The following is an 18721-nucleotide window of genomic DNA, read 5'->3' as shown; positions in this document are numbered from 1 at the left end:
ACTCTGTGCCAGGGTCTCTCCCCTGCCCCTGCAGCCCACGTTCTGGCTAAGCAGAGGCTCTGTACAGTGAATAACTGGAACCAGCCAACCTACTCACCACCTGGAGAAGCTCTGATCAGGATTCTAAAGCCCAATGGGGGGAATCAGAAAAACACAGCACCTGCTAACAGAATTTAGGGCTATTCCTGGCCAGCACTGTGCTTCCTACCCAGGGAGATCTACTGGGGAGAGACAGAGATGGAAGAGCAGGTACAAATGGGGACGGGAAAGGGGACAGAGGAATCAGGCCAGGAGCCAGAGGAGCAGAAGGGCCCAGCCCATGGCAGCACTTCCTGGAGTCAGAGGAAAGAGCCAGCGTCTCTCCCTCCAACAGCCCTGATACCCTGCAAGCGCAGCAGTGTTGCTGGTGAGGTCTGCCCTGTCAGGCACATCACACTCTGGGGCTCTGCTCTGGCTGGACTAAAGTTAAAAATACTGCAGGAAGCAAGAACAGGACAGAAGCTGCTGCCCAAAGAGTGCTCTTATCTCTGCCCAGCAGAACCACCAGCCTTCCCAGCACTGAGACAGGAAAAGCCTCGAACCAGGGAGGAGGAGAAAGGCTGAGTCCCAGGGGAAGGGCAGGGGAGCAAGTGTCAAGTCTGCTGGGCTGTGCTCAGCCCCATGTGGTGACACTCCTGCACCTACCAGGCTTACCCAACACCTGCCTGGAAAGGCGGCTTGCAGATCTCTCGTACAAGCCTCCAAAAACTGCCCCTTTCCCCAGGAGATGCTCAGAGTCAGTAATGCGTCTGTGAGACTGCAAAGCCTGGAAGTAGGGCACATCTCTGCATTTGGGGTTGGATTTCAGCCCTAGGGTTTCTACTCCCTCCAAAGCAGTCCTGGCCAAGCACTCTGGCTGCCATGGTGCTTTTCAGAGCAAACACTGGAGACACACTGCAGCTGGATGACCAGAGCTAAACCATGAGATAGCCTCACCCAGCTACTGCAGGGCCCTGGGGTTCCGCTACCAACACCTCCGGCCTGCTGTGGAAGGAAACCACAGCCGGGAAAGTGCTCACTCCCATCATCTCCTCCTTGCAGGCAATAGCCAACAACTTATTCTCTCTGTCAGAAAGACATCTGAGAGCAGTAGAAGCCTTCAGTTAGAAGAATCTAACTGACTTTGACAGAATCAGTCCCTTGCTGCTCAGTGCAAAGATCCTGGAGTTTCTTGATAGGAAAAAACAACCAACTAAACCAAAAAACCCAGAAAAACCTGGGCAGAAACCAGGCAACCATCAGGGCTCCTGAGCAGGTCAGTGCACAGAGAAATGCCCAGCCCCAGCTCTCTGGGCCAGAGCTGGCCTCAGGCAGAGGAGCCTGAGCAGTGCAGGTCAAACACACAGCAGGGTACGGCTGCCTTTACAATGCTTGTGCTGGCCCCAGACGAGGGGAACGGGGATGAGGGCACAGCACCTCAGCTGGGAGTAAACATTTACGTGCATTGACACAGATAGTCTTCAAGTTTGTACATCAGAGAAACCAGGACTTTAAATACCAGAGCATTCCCAAACAAGACATTAGTACATGGGGAAGAGAGATCTTTTTCTTTTCTGTTTTTCTTTTTTAGAATGCCTTAGAGACTTCCTAGGCTATTTTCTTTTTTTTTTTTTTTAAAAAAAAAAGAAAAAAGAAAAGAAAGAATAATTATTAAAAAAGAAATACACATCAGTAAACTGTTAAGTGAACAGCCTCCTCCACAATCCAGCTGACCGCAAAGCCAGCATTGCTGCTAATAAATTAGAGGGTGTGGGTGCAGCTCTTGCCCACAAGTCTCTCTACAACAGGAAACCTTTTCTAAATGTCCACAGCTCTTGCCAGGCCTCAGACAGTCACTGGGGGATTCCCTCTGCCCTCCGAGTACCTGCCTCTCACTGATCCTGCATCTGCTGCTGCATCTTCTGCAGCATCTCTTGCATCCGCCGCAACTGCACAAGACAGAGAGGAGATAGTCAAAAAGAGATCTGCTGTGGCTGGGAGTTGGTCATCTGCACTGGAGACAGTCCCTTGGGGCTGTCAAAGGGACCCCTCAGAGAATATTAACTCCTGCCTGAACACAGAGGTGTCTGTGGTGGAATGGAGCCACGTTTCCCTGACAGAAGGAGCGACAGCTTTCACACCCTGTCCTCCACACCAGAAGCCCGTGATGGTGGCAGGCAGGAGTGGGAAGCCTCAGGACAGCCTCTATGGGGCAATCCTGGAGAAACTCCTGAGATTCCAGCTCCAACACCAAGGAGGCCCAGGCAGAAATGAGTCTCACCTCCTCATCCTTCATTTTGATCAGCTTCTCTGTCTCAGTGTCCGGTGTTGGCAGAGGCAGGATAGGAATCGGGCTTTCTATCCTGTTGTCCTGAGTCAGCTTGCTAGAGAGACAGAGAGAGGGAAGAAACATAGTCAGTCATGGCTCAGGCTGGCTGGATTTGGTGTCACCACGTGATAGCTGTCACTCATGATGGCAGAACTGCCAGCCATGTGGCAGCATGCACCCAGCCAGGTGAAGGGGCTGTGGGCAATCTAGCCCAGAGTCGTGGGATGCACTCGGATACAGAATGAAAATAAAGTCAATAAGTTTTCAAAATAGAAGCTTGTGGGTAGCTAACAGAGAAAACCCAAACCATGCTTACACTGAGAGCAAGCACAGAAGAGGCTGATGCTTCTAACCACCTTTTGTAACTGCACTGGCAAGCTCAGCAGAGACATTTTACAGACGATTTAGCTGGTCTCCTTTGGCTCATCTGTGCATGTGCCTACACACATACACAGGATCAGCACAAACTATATCAGCACCCCTAAGGCACCACATGCCCACCACGTTGTTCTTTTTTCCCAGGGGAGAGGTTTAACCACTGTAAGTCTGATAACAAAGCCTGCCCTCCCATTAGGAGGTGGGAGACATGAAACACAACAGGCCCAGCAGAGCAGCATTGCAGTGAGGGCTGGGGGGCTCACACGAGGGCAGGCAGGGGACAGAGGAAGGAGGTGATTTTCTTCCAAAAGTCAGAGTTGGGTGTGGTAATAGCCAAAGACGCCTGGGCTGAAAGTGGGAATTCAAGATGCCACTTGCAAGCGTTCACCACTTGGAGTCACCGTTGGCTCATTATTGAGTCAATTCCAGCCCTGGAGCTTGGGATCTCCTCCCAAAACGCCTCTCTAGACAAAGACCCTTATCCCATTGCTAGAATTGGCCACGCTTCGGTTTTCTGAGACTTGTTCACTGGAACTAGCCATGGCGTGAGAAACGGTACCAAACTTCAGCTTTTCTTAAGCTGAGCAATTGCTTTTTCATCATGCACTTCTTTTAATAGATACACAGCCTACCTCAATAGCAGCTGTGACACTTCTCACAGAGCTCTAGCATTTAAGATAGTTATTTTGGGACTCTCTATTCTCACTGCTGAAAAAGACAGGCTCGTCTGCTATGCAAAAGTACCGAGATACACTGTGCATGAACAGAATGTCCCAACCTGTACGTGTGCACACATACAGGACTGTTCCATGTGAAGCACAGCCATTTCTGCTCTGCAACGTGGCAGCACCCAGCTACCCAGCCAGCTCAGGCAGGAAGTGAAGGGGATGGTTTACAACAGACGAGCCAAGACCTACTTAAATCTAAAATTTGTCACCAGTATTTCAGTCATGGAAGGGAGAAGGAAAAAAAGAGGTTTCAAATGAGAAGCCCATGAGTATTCTCTTTTCTATTTTCTGATCATTGTGACTGAAACCACAGAGAAACAAATGCAATGGGAAGACAATGCAGAGAAATCTTTGGAGATGTGTTAAGAGTCTTGCTAATTGCCTGGGTTCTGTTGTCTGAGGAACAGCAGCATCCCAAGGGTCATGCTGTCATTTGCAAAGAACTGCAGAATGCTTTCCTCTTTGGCAACGCACACAGCTATCACTCACCAGACAGATAGTTTATCCCATTTCAGTAGGCTGGATGTATTTCACCCAGTGCTAGGAACAGCTCTTCAAAAGAATCTCCAGGCCTATTTCCCCAAGATCTGCATGAGGAATCCTCAGACAGGAACATGGATTCTCAGAAGCATTCCCACCATGGGTTCAAGCTGCGGGAGACGCTTGAATTTGCTATTTTACTTCCCAGTGCCATTCCTCAGGCTGCAACCCAGCATGTCCCCAGCAGACACACATCTTCCTGACTGATGAGCCGTTCTGAGAGCAACCACAGCTCCACAGAGAGTCAGAGACCTCTGCCACCTCCAGTACGCAGTGGGGACCCACCTGGTCATTTGCTGGATGCACTGAGCTCGGTAGTTCTCATAGTGAACATCGCAAGTGACGTCCTTCAGGTCATGCATGTGTGTCCGGATCAGCATGTTCCGCAGCTTCACAAAGTCGCAGTGTGCCTGGTTTTCCACTGCAGAGGCAATAACAGGAAAGCACTTGGCTGTCACACCTCACCAGCCCTCTCCAGGTAGCCCCTTCTCACGTCCTGGCTCCCAGGCTGGACTAAAACTTCCCCAGGGCTCCTTCCCCATCCTCTTCCCACTCTTCTCACCACTGCCTGGGGCCTTGATGATGCTCTGTGCTTCTCAAAGCCGAGGCCAGGCTGCTGAAGTCACTGTGTTTCCAGGACTTTTTCTAGGTGAGAGGATTAATTAAGCACATACAGGAGAGCCTTGAGAGAGGATGCTGCTCCCAGGTACATGGGACATTGTTATAACCACAGTGAGCGCAGCCAGTGCTGGAGGCAAACTGCTCATCTCCTCAGAATTTAGGACTCATCAAGAGGTCTCTATAGGCAAAATCAGTCCCTGAGGAGCAAAGTCATGAGCAAGCAACGGTCTGGAGAGCTGAAAGAGCTGCTGTTATGGGGAGCCAGGCTCCAGACAGTGCTATGGGGCTTCACAGGGAAGCGCTGCGCTTGCCATGGTGACCTCCATGTACCTCTCTGCAGGGCTGGGGAACACTGGCTGTGTCAGGCCCAGGGCTTCAGGAAGTTGATCTCACTGCCAAATGCCAGCAGCCCGACAGGCACATTCCCCTTTGGAGCCAGCAAAAGAGCAGAGCCAGCAGCTGGGCAGCCCAAGCGGCCGGCACCAGCCCATGAGTGCACACGCAGGCTTTTGAGATCTAAAGCTGCAAGACCTTAAAGCAATGCGCCAGCATGGGGGAGTCAGCAACAGCAGCAAAAGCCATGCCAGGGTTATTCTGCCCATGGGCTCTACGAAATCTCTCCCTTTAGAAAGGAAGACAGAGGCAAACACACTGTGCATCAGCACAGACTCCAGCCCGGCAACTGCAGCACACACAGGAGCCGCAGCAGAGAAAGAGGAAGTGCAGGAGGGTTTACAATTCAGTTTGGTTGAGGGCAATGGCTTCTCCCCAGAAACTAAACTAACAATGCCCAGCCGCTCCCCTTAATAAAAAGCCACGTCCTAGTGCCTTAAAGCCCAGGCATTCTTCCATTCACACTGGAGCCTCCCTTCTTTGGTCTGTCATGGCTTCAGAGGCAGAGTGATCACCAGACCCCCAGTTACAGACCTCCTGAGCCAGTCCCAGTGCTTTTGTCTCTATCCTTCCTTGTCCCCTGCCATGTGCCAAAGCTGGCACAGCCAGGCACAGCTGTGCAGAGGTGAGCTCCTCTGTGGGGTCCCTGTTGCAAGCCCCCACCTGTCTTTCCGCTGTCCCCGCCTGCCCCTCGCTCACAGTGCCAGCTCCCAGGCACCGCGCTTACCTTCCACAATGCCCCAGGGGTAGAGCCGTCCACGGACTCGCTGGCCTTTTGCCTCCACCACAGTGTTACTGCCAATGACAGCAAAGGGAGCGCTCTCCTGGAATGAGAGGCATCGCTGAGCATAGCTCAGCCCAGGGCTGCCCAATGGATCCCTCCTCCGAGGGCCAAGCTCAGGCAGAGCAGAACAGGAGCAGGAAGGTGCTGGTGGGAAAGGCACAGGGACATCCACACGTGCCACAGCACAGGACACTGCAACACAGCTGCAGAGAAAAGCCTAAGGCACTGGGATCTGCAGGCAGCCTAATTCCCAGTCTGACTTTTTCAGCTGTCCCGAGGCAAGCTGTGTCTCTGCAGGTGCCTGCATCTCTTCTTTGAGGGGAAACTCTACAAGGAAGCCAGAGCAGAGAGGCCAGGACACCAAGCAAGTGGGACACTGTAGGCCAAGAGCTTGTCGAGGCAGGGATGTAGAGGCTGTGCTCCTCTCTGCTCAGAACGGAGTCAAAGTCCATTGCAACTCTCCAACAGGAGAAATAAGGCCATACTGCATGCACGCACGGGGCTGGCTCAGCTTAGGAGAAGGTCAGGGCTGCGCTGCTGGCCTCCAGCCAGGCCTGTACGATCATGTTGTCTCCCCCATGCAACTAAAGTGTCACAGTGGTGCCTCATCACTCACAAATCGCTCCTCCTTGCTGACAGCATCATTCAGAAATAGGTGCTTACAAATGCTGTACAATCCAGCCTCCACCTTAAACATACAGGCAGGGGTGGACTGAGGAAAGACTGACACTGCCTGGTGAGAGAGCGGAAGTGCCATGTCTTTGTGCCACACTTGACTTCATGGCACCAGCAAGGATATCAGCACCTTCTCCAGGCCATCTGCCACATGAGTCAACATAGGCTGTCCCCTGGGCAAACACAGGGCAGCTCTGGCTCCTTCTGGAGTAACCGACATACCCATGAGCCAGACTTCCCAGTCCCCTGCTGAGCAGGTTCCTCACCTTCAGCTCTCTGTCTTGCTGCTTGAACTCCTCATCTTCATCAGAGTCACACTCAGGAAACTGGTACACTTTAATGCCAAATTTGTCAATCTCTTCCCGGATCTGTGTCCGTGCAAGACAAAAACAAAAGGATGCAACACTGAACTGAAGATTAGATCTTAGGAAGAAATTCTTCAGTACGAGGGTGGTAAGACTTTGGAATAAATTGCCCAGAGAAGTTGTGGATGCCCCCTCCCTGGAGGTGTTCAAGGCCAGGTTGGACGGAGCCTTGAGTAGCCTGGTCTAGTTGAGAGGCGTCCCTGCCCATGACAGGGAGGTTGGATTAGATGACCTCTGAGGTCCCTTCCAGCCTATGCCGTTCTATGATTCTATGAACAACACAGAAATGCTGGGTTTATTCCCTGTTTGTGCTACCATGGGTTTGCTATAGCCTAACAGATGACGAAAAGATTTGATGTTTCTTCTAGAGCTGGCCTCTCTGCAGACACCACTTCCCTTCTCACAGCAGAGCACTGCCACAATTAGATTTGCAGGTATTATATATATATGTATACACACACATGCTAAATATATATATCTATGTGTGTATACATATATCTCAATATATATCTGTGTCTCTTCTCTTCCTCTTCAGCCCATCCCTGCCACCGCATCAGGTACACCCCTGTAGAAAAAGAGCACCTCACCCTCTCTTTTAGCTTCCGGATCTCGGAGGGGATCAGGCAGTCGGCTTTGGCAATCAGGGGCACAATGTTGACCTTCTCATGCAGAGCCTTCATGAACTCAACATCCACAGGCCTCAGCCTGCGGCAGGGACAAGGAGGGACACGGTTAGCAAGAACACACTGGGCAGCTCCCCTTCCAGCCTCTCCCACCCACCCAGCATGAAGGGAAAAGGACAGCCCTGTCACAAGAGCCTGGGGCAGCGCGGGGACAGCCCCCAGCTAGGGCTGTATCGTCAGGAAAGCTGTCTGAGATCTTAGCTGCTGAATGTCTCACAGGCACAGGCTGGGTATTCACTCCCTTGCAAGCCAAATATCACCCAGGCCACAGCCCAGGGACTCCTTCCATTGCCCTGTGCTGTGGGCAGCCAACATGGCCCCTCCAGCTACTCCCGGCTAGGCTGGCACATGAGCCAGCGAGGGGCAGGGACAGAAGGGAGCTTAAAACTGCCTTTCCTACCCATGGTCAGGCTTGAGTAGATAGGAAACACAAGTCTTTGTGGCATTGTTTCTCCTGATTTCCAAAACAGGCTGCAAAGCCTGAGGGCAACCAGCTCTGCCCATCACGGCAGTCTGTCCTGCCATCGAAGGGGAGAGAGGTGGTGTGATGTTCAGCAGAGGGAGAGCATCTCGACGGCTCTTCTGCTGTGCCAACAGCCCTGCCAATATACAATCGGCTACAGGGCAATCCTGGGGCACAAGGGTCTTCCCTCTGGACGGAGTCATACCCTGGCCCCAGAGTGGGGGCTCTCACCCGTGCCCGAAGGGCGAGATGAAGTAAAGGCAGCAATGCACTCGGTTGTCCTGGATATTCTTCCGGTTCAGGCCGCTCTCATCACGGAAATACTGTTCAAACTGCTGGTCGATGTAGTCGGTGATGGGCTTCCAGCTGGGAAGGGTAATTCAATCAAAACAAAATCATGTGTTTAACAGGACAGTGTCTCCTAGGGACTGTGAGGCAGCATCATCCCCTTCCCACTGCCAGAGTCCCTTCCTGTGAAGCACCCACAGAAAACAAACATGGCCAAGGACTAGGAGGAAGGCAGCAGTGGCCTGCTCACCACTCAGTGTTGTTAACAGCATCTCCAAAGCCTGGTGTGTCCACTATGGTCAGCTTCAGCTTGACACCCTTCTCCTCAATGTCCACCGTGTGCTTGACAATCTCCACTGTCTGGTTGATTCTCTCTTTGAACAGGAATATGTGAGTTAAAGCCAGGCAGTAACGCTGGGGATCCCCACTCACATCCACAACAAGTTGTCTCCCTCCTTATCACTGAGCACAGGGAGTAACACGGGTTTCAAAAAACCCTGATCATCCTCTAAGGAGCCTCAAGGGAGTGGCACAGCAGGAGGCCAGCAGCAGACAGACAGACAGACTCTGAGAAGATACACAAGCCTCTGAAGTGCTTGTAGCCCAGCTGTTCCGAATGTTTTGTCCACTCATTTGGTAGGGGGAATCCCTACCACACTCCAGCACCCAAAACCAAAAGACAAGTCTCAACATCTTAACCCAAAGGGCTAGTGCTGCTCTGCAGCCTCACCTTCCCTTCATAGTACAGAAGAGTTCTACAGCCAAACCCTTCTTGATTGACTGCTAGTGTCTCTGCAGCCAGCAAAGGAGAGCAGAGCAGAACAAACGGGGCTGGGGTCCAGCCAGTCTCAATCCGTGGGCACAAGAACTGTTCATCCCTCTTTGTCCCCAACTTACCCTCTGCGTTGAGGAGCTTTCTGTCTTTGTAGAGGTCTGTCAGGAACAGGCTATTCACCAGCGTGGATTTGCCCAGACCCGACTCTCCTAATTGACAGAGCGCAAAGGGGAGGAGGGAAAAGCAAGTGACATGACCCACTAATCGACTTACAAATGAAACTCTGAACGAGGCTTTGAATCCTGAGCCAGAGGAAGTGAGAGACATGAGCTGTCAGAAGCTGTTTATGGGCATTACATTTTTCCAGCAGTTAGAGAACTTTTGCTGCAAGATGTTTCAATCCTTGTACAGATGTGATCTCCTGGCTTCCCCATCCTCCCTCCTCTTCCTTTCCCTCGATTTCTGGCTGACCCTGCCTTCACCACCCAGACCAGCCATTCTGCTGACGGAGAAGCTACACTCAGTGCTCACTTGAGAGGGTTATGAGTGGTCAGGGATGGCCCATTCCTCCTGGGGCAATGGTTTGACTGCAACACAGGCTAGGGAGCAAAGCAAGGTCTGAGACGAGCACCAGAGCCGAGCAAGGGGAGGATCTAGGTGCTAAGGGAGAACATAAGGGAAGTGAGGAGAGCTGGTTCCCTCCACACACCCACCATGTGGCCCAGCCAACTCCATCCATGGGCAGTCTCACCTGCAACCATCAAGGTGAAGTCGAAACCCTTCTTCACGGATTTCCGGTGGACCTGGTTCGGCAGAGTGGCAAAGCCTACGTACTGCTTCTCGTGGTCCTGCAGAGCAGAGACAGAGCAGGTCAGGCTGTGCCACCCCTCCTGCTCGAGCCTCACACAGCAACAGGGAGTTGGACTCAAAAAGCCCCTGAGGCAGAGCCCAGGGGTGGAGGAGAGGTTGGTCCCTGCCCTGGCAGTGGTGCAGGGCAGGGCACACACATCCTCTGGGCTCAGGGACTTCTGCCCTTCCCACAAGTGGGCACAGAGGGCCACCTCCTCCCAGCCACAGCCCTGATCACCTGCTCTCACCAGCCAACACAGCAGTTCATGGCAGCCTCCCAGCATGGAGAGCACAGGGAAAAGGCACATCCCACCGTTCCCACCAGAGAGCACATCTGGGGCTGCTACTGACACACAACTTTCCTAACTCTTTGCTTCTCCCTTCACAGCGAGGTCACCAAATGTCACCTCTCCCCAGGTCTTTCAGAGCCATTTCTGCATCTCTCCCTCCAGAGGCACCTGCAGTACATGACGGACAGCTCTCTGTAATTAGCACCCCAGGGCTTGCGGTGTCCTGAGCCATGTCTAGAGGAAGGCTCAGTGGCTTGGCTCCTGTTTGACCTGAGACAGGATTATTTCTTGCTGTGTCACAGCCACTCCTGGCTGAGCAAGAGAAAATCCTGAATAATCTCCAGTGTTATTTCTGAAGAGACTGAAGTTCAAGGAGCACGGGAAGGTGCGCAAGTATTGAGAACGCAGGTGAGATGCTTTTGTTGAGGCTATTACATATGGTATCACTGAAGCGTTACCCACTGCCTAACCACTCCCCAGACACAGCCCACTGTCACCGAGCACCCTCTTACCACGTAAGAGCCACAGCCACCCCTGAGCATGGCACACACCCTGTACAAGCACTAAGTGCATGCCAGGAGCAACACAACCAATGGTGTGTTTCACAAGTGCGCAGCGTGCGTCCTGCAGCCAGGAGCAAAGATGCAGCCTGTGCCGTGTCTGCTGCTCGTGCAGCACATGTCCCAAAAGGTGAACGCAGCTCATCCATGGGATTCATGGACCTCCTCCAGCTACTGCCCTCAGGCTGGGTTCAGCACATGGTCCAGTGCTGACAGCACAGGTGGCTGTGGGTAACTGTGGGCCACACAGCCTGGCTGCTCCATCCATCCAGCCTCCACCTGAGCACCCCTGGGCCTTTGCAGCCCACACCCCCACAGCAGCGCACTCCCCTCCCCAGGCCCCAGCGCAGAGGGAGGGTGGGCATGAACCCTGGCAAACACATCTCTTCTCACATACTTTCCGAGCTAAACCCAAGGGGAAGCAGCCGTTCACAAATGCCTGAGCTAGGGACATCACAGACTTCGCTTTTCGACACCACTTAAAACAAACATACTCCTGGGATTCACACCACAAGCAAACCCACAGAGCCAGGATTTCCTCAAAACCAGCCCCAGCTCCCACTCAGCCATAGATGCCTTCAAGCATACGGCTGTCCTCACCCCGCAGCTCTCTGGCACTGGTACTCCAGGCACAGCAAGGAAGACCTCTGTTCCTAGGCTTAACTACCTTCATTCGTGGGGCACACGCTCAAAGACACACACATTACAATCCAGTGTGTTGAGCTTAGGGCAATGCTGACTCACACCTATTTCTACACTGCAAGTGGGCAACGCAGCTCCTGGGCAGCCCCCCACAGCCTCTGGCTGCATGACCACACATGTGAACATCCTTGGGCATCTCCAGCCACGCCAGATGCAAAGTCCCGGTGGGGACATACAGCAGGGAGGACATAGTCTCCTCATCCCAATTTATGGCTGCTCTGGAGCTGCCCACTCAGACAGGACAAGCATAGCTGATGGCCATTGTGGCCCAAGGACTCTGTTCTTTAGCACCGTCACTGCCTCCAGAAATTTAGGTTTGGGTCTCAGACTTGGTCACTTTAGCCTTGACGGACAGAATGACTGTGGGCTCTGGTGTCCCTCACCTCACCCCCTTGCCAACGTGGCTGAAGCGATGCTGTTTCACCACCCCACAGCCCGTAAAGGCAGGAAGGGACAGAGCAAGTGAAACTAGAGAGAAGTGGGGAGAATTAGAGAGTGCCCAAAGCACTCCACTGGCAGCTCTAATGGTGGCGTCCCAAAGCACTGGCGCAGCAAGCAGCAGCGAGACCCCAGGGTGAAAAGTGACGGCAGATCTGACAAGCTGCACGTGGCAAAGCAACGCTTGCCTGGGGACACTGCCAACTGCCACCCAATAGCCTCAGTAATGGGTAAACATGAGGCGGGCAAAGCAGAGCGAGAAATGTGATAATATCAAGAAAAGAAAAAAAGGGCGACTTCCAGCCTGCATCCCTCGGTGCCAGGGCTGCCTCCCGGCTGCTTCACATCCTAGTGAAGCACATCCATGAATGCAACTGAGGTGCACACGTAACAGCTCACGCCTCACAGTGCCAGGGCCAGTGTTGCCCTTTGGGCAGCACAAACATACAACATCCTTCCCCTTGTCTTCTCATCCAGCCAAACTTCGGGTGCGAGCAGGACAAGACGTGCCCCGATCTTTACCAGACTTTGGAAAGACAATGAGCACCTGCTCTTTCCAGTGACTTGACACGTGAAATAGCACTAGTAACGTACTAATAAAACCATAACTGAGGCTTGAGGTGTGTTTCTCTTATTTTCTTTGGGTTTTTAACCTAGGTGACTAAGGGCTGACAATGGAGACACCAGGGAGCTGAGCTCTGGTGCAACTCTGCTTACTTCAGCCAAGTGTAACTGGCTGAACCTGATCTCTCGTTTCTGTTCAGCCCAGCCAAGGAAGCGTGGATCTACTGTACCTCTCGCTACCTTCTCGTAGCTCATGGAATCACGACATTTGAAACGAGCAAATCCCAGCTAGCACTGGACACTATCCTTTACCAATGCCTCGTGTGCTCATTTCCCTCACAGTAAGGAAGGTCAGTGCTGAGCACTTGAGGTCATGCAAGAGCACTTATCATGGGTGAAGGCAAGGGATGCAGGGGATATTGCAGGGAGGGATTCCCTTCTCCTAACAGCCTTCTCTCAGGAACAACAGCACAGTCTCCGCATCATGGCCAGCCTAGATCCACGGTTCCTCATCTCGGCTTTTAGACACTCAACCTCTGCTCCCATCCCAGCCGTGTTTGGGTACCATGACAGGCATGTGCCACCGAATCACTAGTGTGCCAACACCAACATCACACTTAAGGAGCCGAAACGGCCTTCAGAGCCTGGCGTCTGCCTCGCTCAAAGCTCTACACCTCTCACCATCTTCGTTAGGACCCAACATGGATGCTATTTGCAGAGCAACTATGCACAGATGGAAAGTGCTGAAGGGGGCAGAGGGCTGGAAGGGCTACTAAAGGAGGCATGTGGCTTTCTGGGTTGTGAAAAGCTAAATCCATGAATTAGATGAGAGTCTTGGACTGAGGGAGTTCCTGGAGGCATCACAGCCCCCTCCACATGCTCTCGACCCTCGCGAGCCAGCTCCCATCAAGCTGACAGGAGCTGAGACAGCCGGTCGCTGCACCGCACTTCCCTCGCCAGCCCCAGCTGTCGGGAAAGGGCCCCAGCCAGCAGAGCCAGCGGCGCTCAGGCATGAGGAGCCCCTCTCTCCACCGCCTCCTCTACGTGCTGCCTTTGTTTCCGCTGGCGTCCCACTCCCATGTGCCTGAAAACGTGCCCCGCGCACCACAGTGGAGGCCACCAAGAGATGTGACCGATCCTTGGGGCCCTGTCACAAACCAAAGCAGCCCAGGCCAAGAAAAACATGTCCGTACTCTCCCTCGGCACGTGCCCACTGGTTCACTGGACATCACAGTAACAGACCCCAACCTCACATCCTCCACCACCTGGCCAAGGTGGCCAAGGCTCCCATGCAGGCAGTGCTCCCCCTGGGAGTTCAAGTCAAGGAACAAAGCACTGGTGGGTTCAAGTCCTGTTCCCATCAGGGGTAGAAACATTAAGGATCTCTTGCACAGAGGAGAAGCCATCCCTGGTACCGAGGTGTCTGCAGGGCTGTCTGTACCTCCAAGGCAGGATACACAGCACGGCTTCCATCGCTTCTGCCATTCCCTATTCCCTCCTCACCTCCCTGCTGCATGTGCTGTTTAAACCAACCCTGATCTCGTGCGACTTCACTGTTCAGACCTGGGACAAACGGAGCCTTGCTGGTATGTTCAAAAGAGCTAAACACCATGGGACCACAGAAAATTGGAAGAATAGCCCCTACCCCAGCTCTAGAGTAAACCTCAAATGATGGAGGTTGTGCTGGGATCCTGGTGCCCCTGACTCCCCTTCTTCGAGGCAGGGGGGCACTCTTCGTGCTACAGCCTGCAGCACAAGCTGTCCAGCTCCCTCCCAGACAGCCTTTCCTCCGGCCATTCCCCTCTGGCCAGGCACGTCCGCCACATCCACGTCTGCACGAACCAGCACAGCCCAGCCTCAGAGGAGCAGCAGACCCTGTGCTTCCTTGCCTTGCCAGAAAGCTGCATAAATTCATAACACAAACAGCCCCCTGGGGCATCTCCCATGTACATCTGTTTCCTTGGGCCTGGCACTGGGCACGGGAGCATCAGCAAAACCACTCGCCCACCAGCATTTGCTGCCACAGAAAGAGAACCGGCTGGCAAAGCCCCGCATTAACACGGTAACGCAAACTGGACCGCGTTTGGGCACAGACGCAGCGCTGACCCCTGCCCTGAGCCCCTCAAGCACACACACGCCATTCAGACAGGGAATCGCTGCATTGAATAACCGCACAAAAACATCTCGTGCACCTCCCAGCTGTCCGTCGCGCCCCTCGGCCCTGCTCCCCTGGGGGCTGCTCCCCTCCTTTCCGTCCCCGCCACCTCTCCCTTACCAGCGTCTTTCTGCTCCTCTGCTCCTCAGCGGTCTCATCTCGTGCTGCACACGTCTGCTCCGGCACCATCCTCCCCCCTCCTGTCCCTGCTGCTCCCCGGCTCGCACGGTGCTATAAATACACCCCCGTACCTTCAGCTTGGCCGGGTGGCTTCGCTGTGCCTGCGTCCGGGGAGAAAGCAGCCGCTCCACTAACCGCTCCTGAATAATGATCGAATCCATAATCGCGGCCGGCAGGACGGACAGCCACCGCGGGCCAAGAAAAAAAAAAACCCAACCCATGTGTTCCCTCCCAGCCTTCGCTAAATCCATGTGGCAGCCCCCCCGCCCACGCATGCACACACACGCAGGGCTGGCTCGGCTCGCCTCGGCGCGGTGGCCCAGCGAGGCGAGGAGAGGTGAGTGGGCTCCCACCGCAGCTGCCCGGGATTTCCTGCCCCCGCCTGTGCCGCGGGAGGGGCCTGCCAGCAAGGACAGGACAAAGGCCACCAAGGCCGCGGGCTGGAAGCCATGTCTCTCGCTCCGCCAGCGTCCCGCGGAGAGGTTGCGCATGTACCGGATGCTGCCCCAGCCATGAGTCTGACTCCTTTTGTCAGATGGGCTTATTCGGCTGGAGGATTTCTTAGATATCCTGACCGACGCAGCCGAGAAAGGTTTGCTGCAAGGGAACCTGCTCTTGGCGAAAACGCGCTGCTTCTGGTTGTGTGTGCGAAGGTCTAAAGAGTCTGTAAAGCTCCCAAAAAGCTGGGTCCAAACTGAACCCCTAGATCCTAGTCCTGGTTGATGAGGATCTGCCTCCACATGGTGCAGGTCCATCTGTTGTCTAGTCCAGGCTATACTGCAGCCTCACCTCTGAATCCAGTCAGACTAGCAGCTGATGTATTCTGGACCTTACAGCAACCATTTAAGCTTTGAAGACATTTCAAAATAAAGAAGAATCTGTGTGTTTGTTAAGCACAAGTAGCCAGCCTGGTAATGGCATAGCATGCACAGAAAAATCATTCAAACCTCAAGTCTGGATTCTGAACCTACATATAAGACCTGCTTTCCAGCTTTTCTATGCAACAGGAGTTTATTTGAAAGAGACAAAAGCTGATAATCTCAAATAATCACATGATTCCAGAAACTGGGGGGTTAATATCACAGCATGTATAATAAAGTCACACAAGATGGCAACACTGGTGGTGCTGGAGGAACCCGCCACTTGCCACACAGGTTCCTGAGCAGCTTTCTGCTTGCAAATGGGGAAGGACAGAGGCTGCTGCCATGCTCCTGCCCCGCTCCCAGACAGAGCTCCTGCTGCGTCTCTGGGGAGCGCAGCTCTTCCATAGCCGCTCCAGAGAGTGCCTGGTCAGCAGGGTCTGTCCTCATCATCTCAGGCCACAACCCAGGGCCTCCAGCACACACCCCAAGCGTGGCTGACACCAGGCTCTGCTATAAAGTACCAAACTACTGCAAGTTCACCAGTGGCCTGAAGTCTGGGGGCAGCTGTGACACTGGAAAGGTCTTAGAAACACACCATATGCTGAACAAAAAAAGAAAGAAGAACAGTGTTTTACCTATGCTGCCATTCTGCATGCTGAGGGAAGGTGACCTCAGAAGTTGCAGGCACAAGGTCCTAAAGGCTGAGAAAAATAAATGGAGAACAGGGAAACACTCCCAGAGCAGGAAAATTCCGGCTGTATGGCAGCTGCTATATTGCATGCATGAAGCCCTTTTCCAAACCACTCTGCTCTGCCAGCAGCATCCTTAAATCACACCCCTTGGGTTTTGTTCCCAACCGTTTCCGTGTGTAACAGGCAAGCGGAAGGCCTGGACTGAGATCCAGGTGTGACAAGGATTGCCACCTCTCGGAACATGTCCTCATTCGGCAGCTCTACCCCTACTTTGCAGCATTGCTCTGTTGCTCAGGGAGACGATAATCCTACAACATCCTTCCAGCCTAGCAGTAGATCAGGCCATGCTCATGACACTATTTTTTTTTTCTCCTAGATTCACAATACCTAATCCCTGTTTTCCTGATTGGAGGACTCCACCACTGAGGTCTGCAGGTCGTGCATGACTGAGGAGCAATGAAGGTACCATACTGTCTACATTGGGTAGACCAAAGACGCATCCAAACTTACTTGAGATAACAGAGAGGTTTCACCAGTCCTTCCACACCATAAACCACAATAGCTGCAAGGAAACCCTCTCCAACCCCCACAAATTCTCATGGCTTGGTAAACTCTTGTCTGGGACCACAGACCACATGGCCACCAACCACAAGCATCTTCCATGGGTACATGGAGACATGCTGCATCCCCACGAGCCCACTGCATCAAATCGGAGCATTCTTGCGAGCTGGGATCACAGATGAAGTCAACAATGATTTGGTTGCAACAAAACCACAATGTTGTTCGTGGCCTCAGGAGCTGTGCTGACAGCGCAGAGAGGAACAAGAAGCTACTGTCTCCTGAGCACCCTGAGCTCTCACACATCACACTCGGTCTCAGGACTGGCAGCCAGGGAGGAATTCCAGCCAGGAGGCCACATCTGGGAACACAGAGAGCAGATTAGGAAAAGAAATGCAGAACGGTAGGTCTTGGCTAGAGAACATCTTAAAGACTGCATGGCCAACACCATGACTTTCAAAATGCTGAAGGAAGATCAACTGGTCCCATACTCAGCCTCCTCCGCCTCTTCTACAAATGCTCATCTTGGCTCCTCTCTTACCCAGAGTCACCAAACCAGATATGATGGGCCAAGGAGAGGATATGATTGTGTCCCTCAGATGTGCCACATGACACACCCAGAGTCACTGGCCCAGTTTGGTCCATGTGCAAACTTCCCAAAGACAGCCAAGTCAACCTTACTTGTCCCTGTCCTTCCTGATTGCCCCCTCTCTTTCCACACAGCCCCTGGAAATGCCCAGCATAAACCCTGGCCTGCTTCTCCAACAAGAGATCTGATGTACGACACCCTCAGAGGAAAAATAGCCACAGGACATGTCAGACATGGTGTGCAGCAGAGCTCGGCAGGGAAACGCACGTCTTCGCCCTTTCAAGATCTAGAGCAAAATCAAAGCGTTTTCTTCTACTGGCTTGTGGGCCACGAGCATCTCTAACCTCCTCTGCAGGCAGGGGGTAGAAGCAGCAGCTCAGGGATGAAGCTGGCAGCAGAATCCAGGTCTCTGACTGTCAGAGCACAGCTCTGCTCAGCCCCAACTCACCGATCACTCACCAAGGGCAAGGCAGGCTTGGGGTGCACCAAGCCAACCCCACCTCATGGACCAGCCCTTCTTTGTCAAACTGTGACAGCAAAAAAGAAAGGCAAAAAAATAATCAATGGGCACTGCCTGGCACAGCCCAGCCCCTCCATGCTGCTGCTGTGTCCAGCACTTGCTTTCTAAAAACAGAACCAGGGCAGAGCCAAACCGCACACCCATCATTCCGCAACGTCCCTCTCCTTTGGCTTATAAACGCTGGCTCGGGGCAAGCACAGCCCCAAGAGCAGCCCATCGGGGTGAAGCCCCAGGCTGCACTCCACAGCAAAGGAGCTGTGCTTTGTGGCATGGGCTTAGCCAAGAGGCTCAGCTCTGAGCAGCAAAGATAACACACACAGGAGCTAGATCCAGAGGTCCAAGTATTAAGAGCTCTTGCCCCGGAGCACCCAGGGGATGGGAAATGAGGGGAAGCAGCATGGTGCAGGGAGACAGGGCCCCAGTCAGCTCAGAGGACGGTCCCCTACCCGCAGAGGAGCTGTTTTCTGGCAGAGATGCTACGGCCTAAGGACTGCAGTGCTCAGGCTCCATCCTTGGTGAACAACCTGCAGCGCATCATGGAAGGAATATCTTCAGCACGATCCAGATGGACACTCTTGAGCAGCACAGACCAGGCAACAGGGTTCCCCCAGGGACACACCCAGCCGGCCTGGCCTGCACAGGGGGACTGATGAAGCTCTGCACATCCATGCCTCAGCAATGTCAGCGCAGTCACATCATGACTGCATGTATGTTTTTTCCT

The 18721-nt window shown here is 53.4% G+C and overlaps 1 protein-coding gene across 1 annotated transcript; it reads right to left on the bottom strand.

Moving 5' to 3' along the window:
- Positions 1–1736: 1736 nt before the first annotated feature.
- Positions 1737–14939, bottom strand: SEPTIN5 (septin 5). Its single transcript, XM_086623598.1, has 11 exons — positions 14850–14939; positions 9792–9888; positions 9163–9249; positions 8516–8639; positions 8209–8343; positions 7419–7536; positions 6733–6834; positions 5735–5831; positions 4279–4414; positions 2300–2402; positions 1737–1967 (listed from the first exon to the last, which is right to left on the bottom strand). The coding sequence occupies exons 1-11, from the start codon at positions 14937–14939 to the stop codon at positions 1911–1913; spliced, it is 1146 nt and encodes a 381-aa protein (XP_086479724.1). The 3' UTR covers positions 1737–1910.
- Positions 14940–18721: the final 3782 nt, after the last annotated feature.

The sequence above is a fragment of the Tauraco erythrolophus genome, chromosome 19 (genome assembly GCF_009769465.1).
Source record: "Tauraco erythrolophus isolate bTauEry1 chromosome 19, bTauEry1.pri, whole genome shotgun sequence".
NCBI lineage: Eukaryota > Metazoa > Chordata > Aves > Musophagiformes > Musophagidae > Tauraco > Tauraco erythrolophus.
This window is presented reverse-complemented; position numbering and strand designations above follow the sequence as displayed.

Bases quoted from the DNA above. Each gene is read 5' to 3' on its own strand.
- SEPTIN5 (XM_086623598.1), bottom strand. From the start codon at position 14,939: ATGGATTCGATCATTATTCAGGAGCGGTTAGTGGAGCGGCTGCTTTCT. The intron at 9,250-9,791 runs GTGAGACTGCCC...TCTGTCAATTAG, and splicing joins CTTCACCTTGATGGTTGCAG to GAGAGTCGGGTCTGGGCAAA. The intron at 4,415-5,734 runs GTAAGCGCGGTG...TTGCCTCTGCAG, and splicing joins CCCCTGGGGCATTGTGGAAG to TGGAAAACCAGGCACACTGC.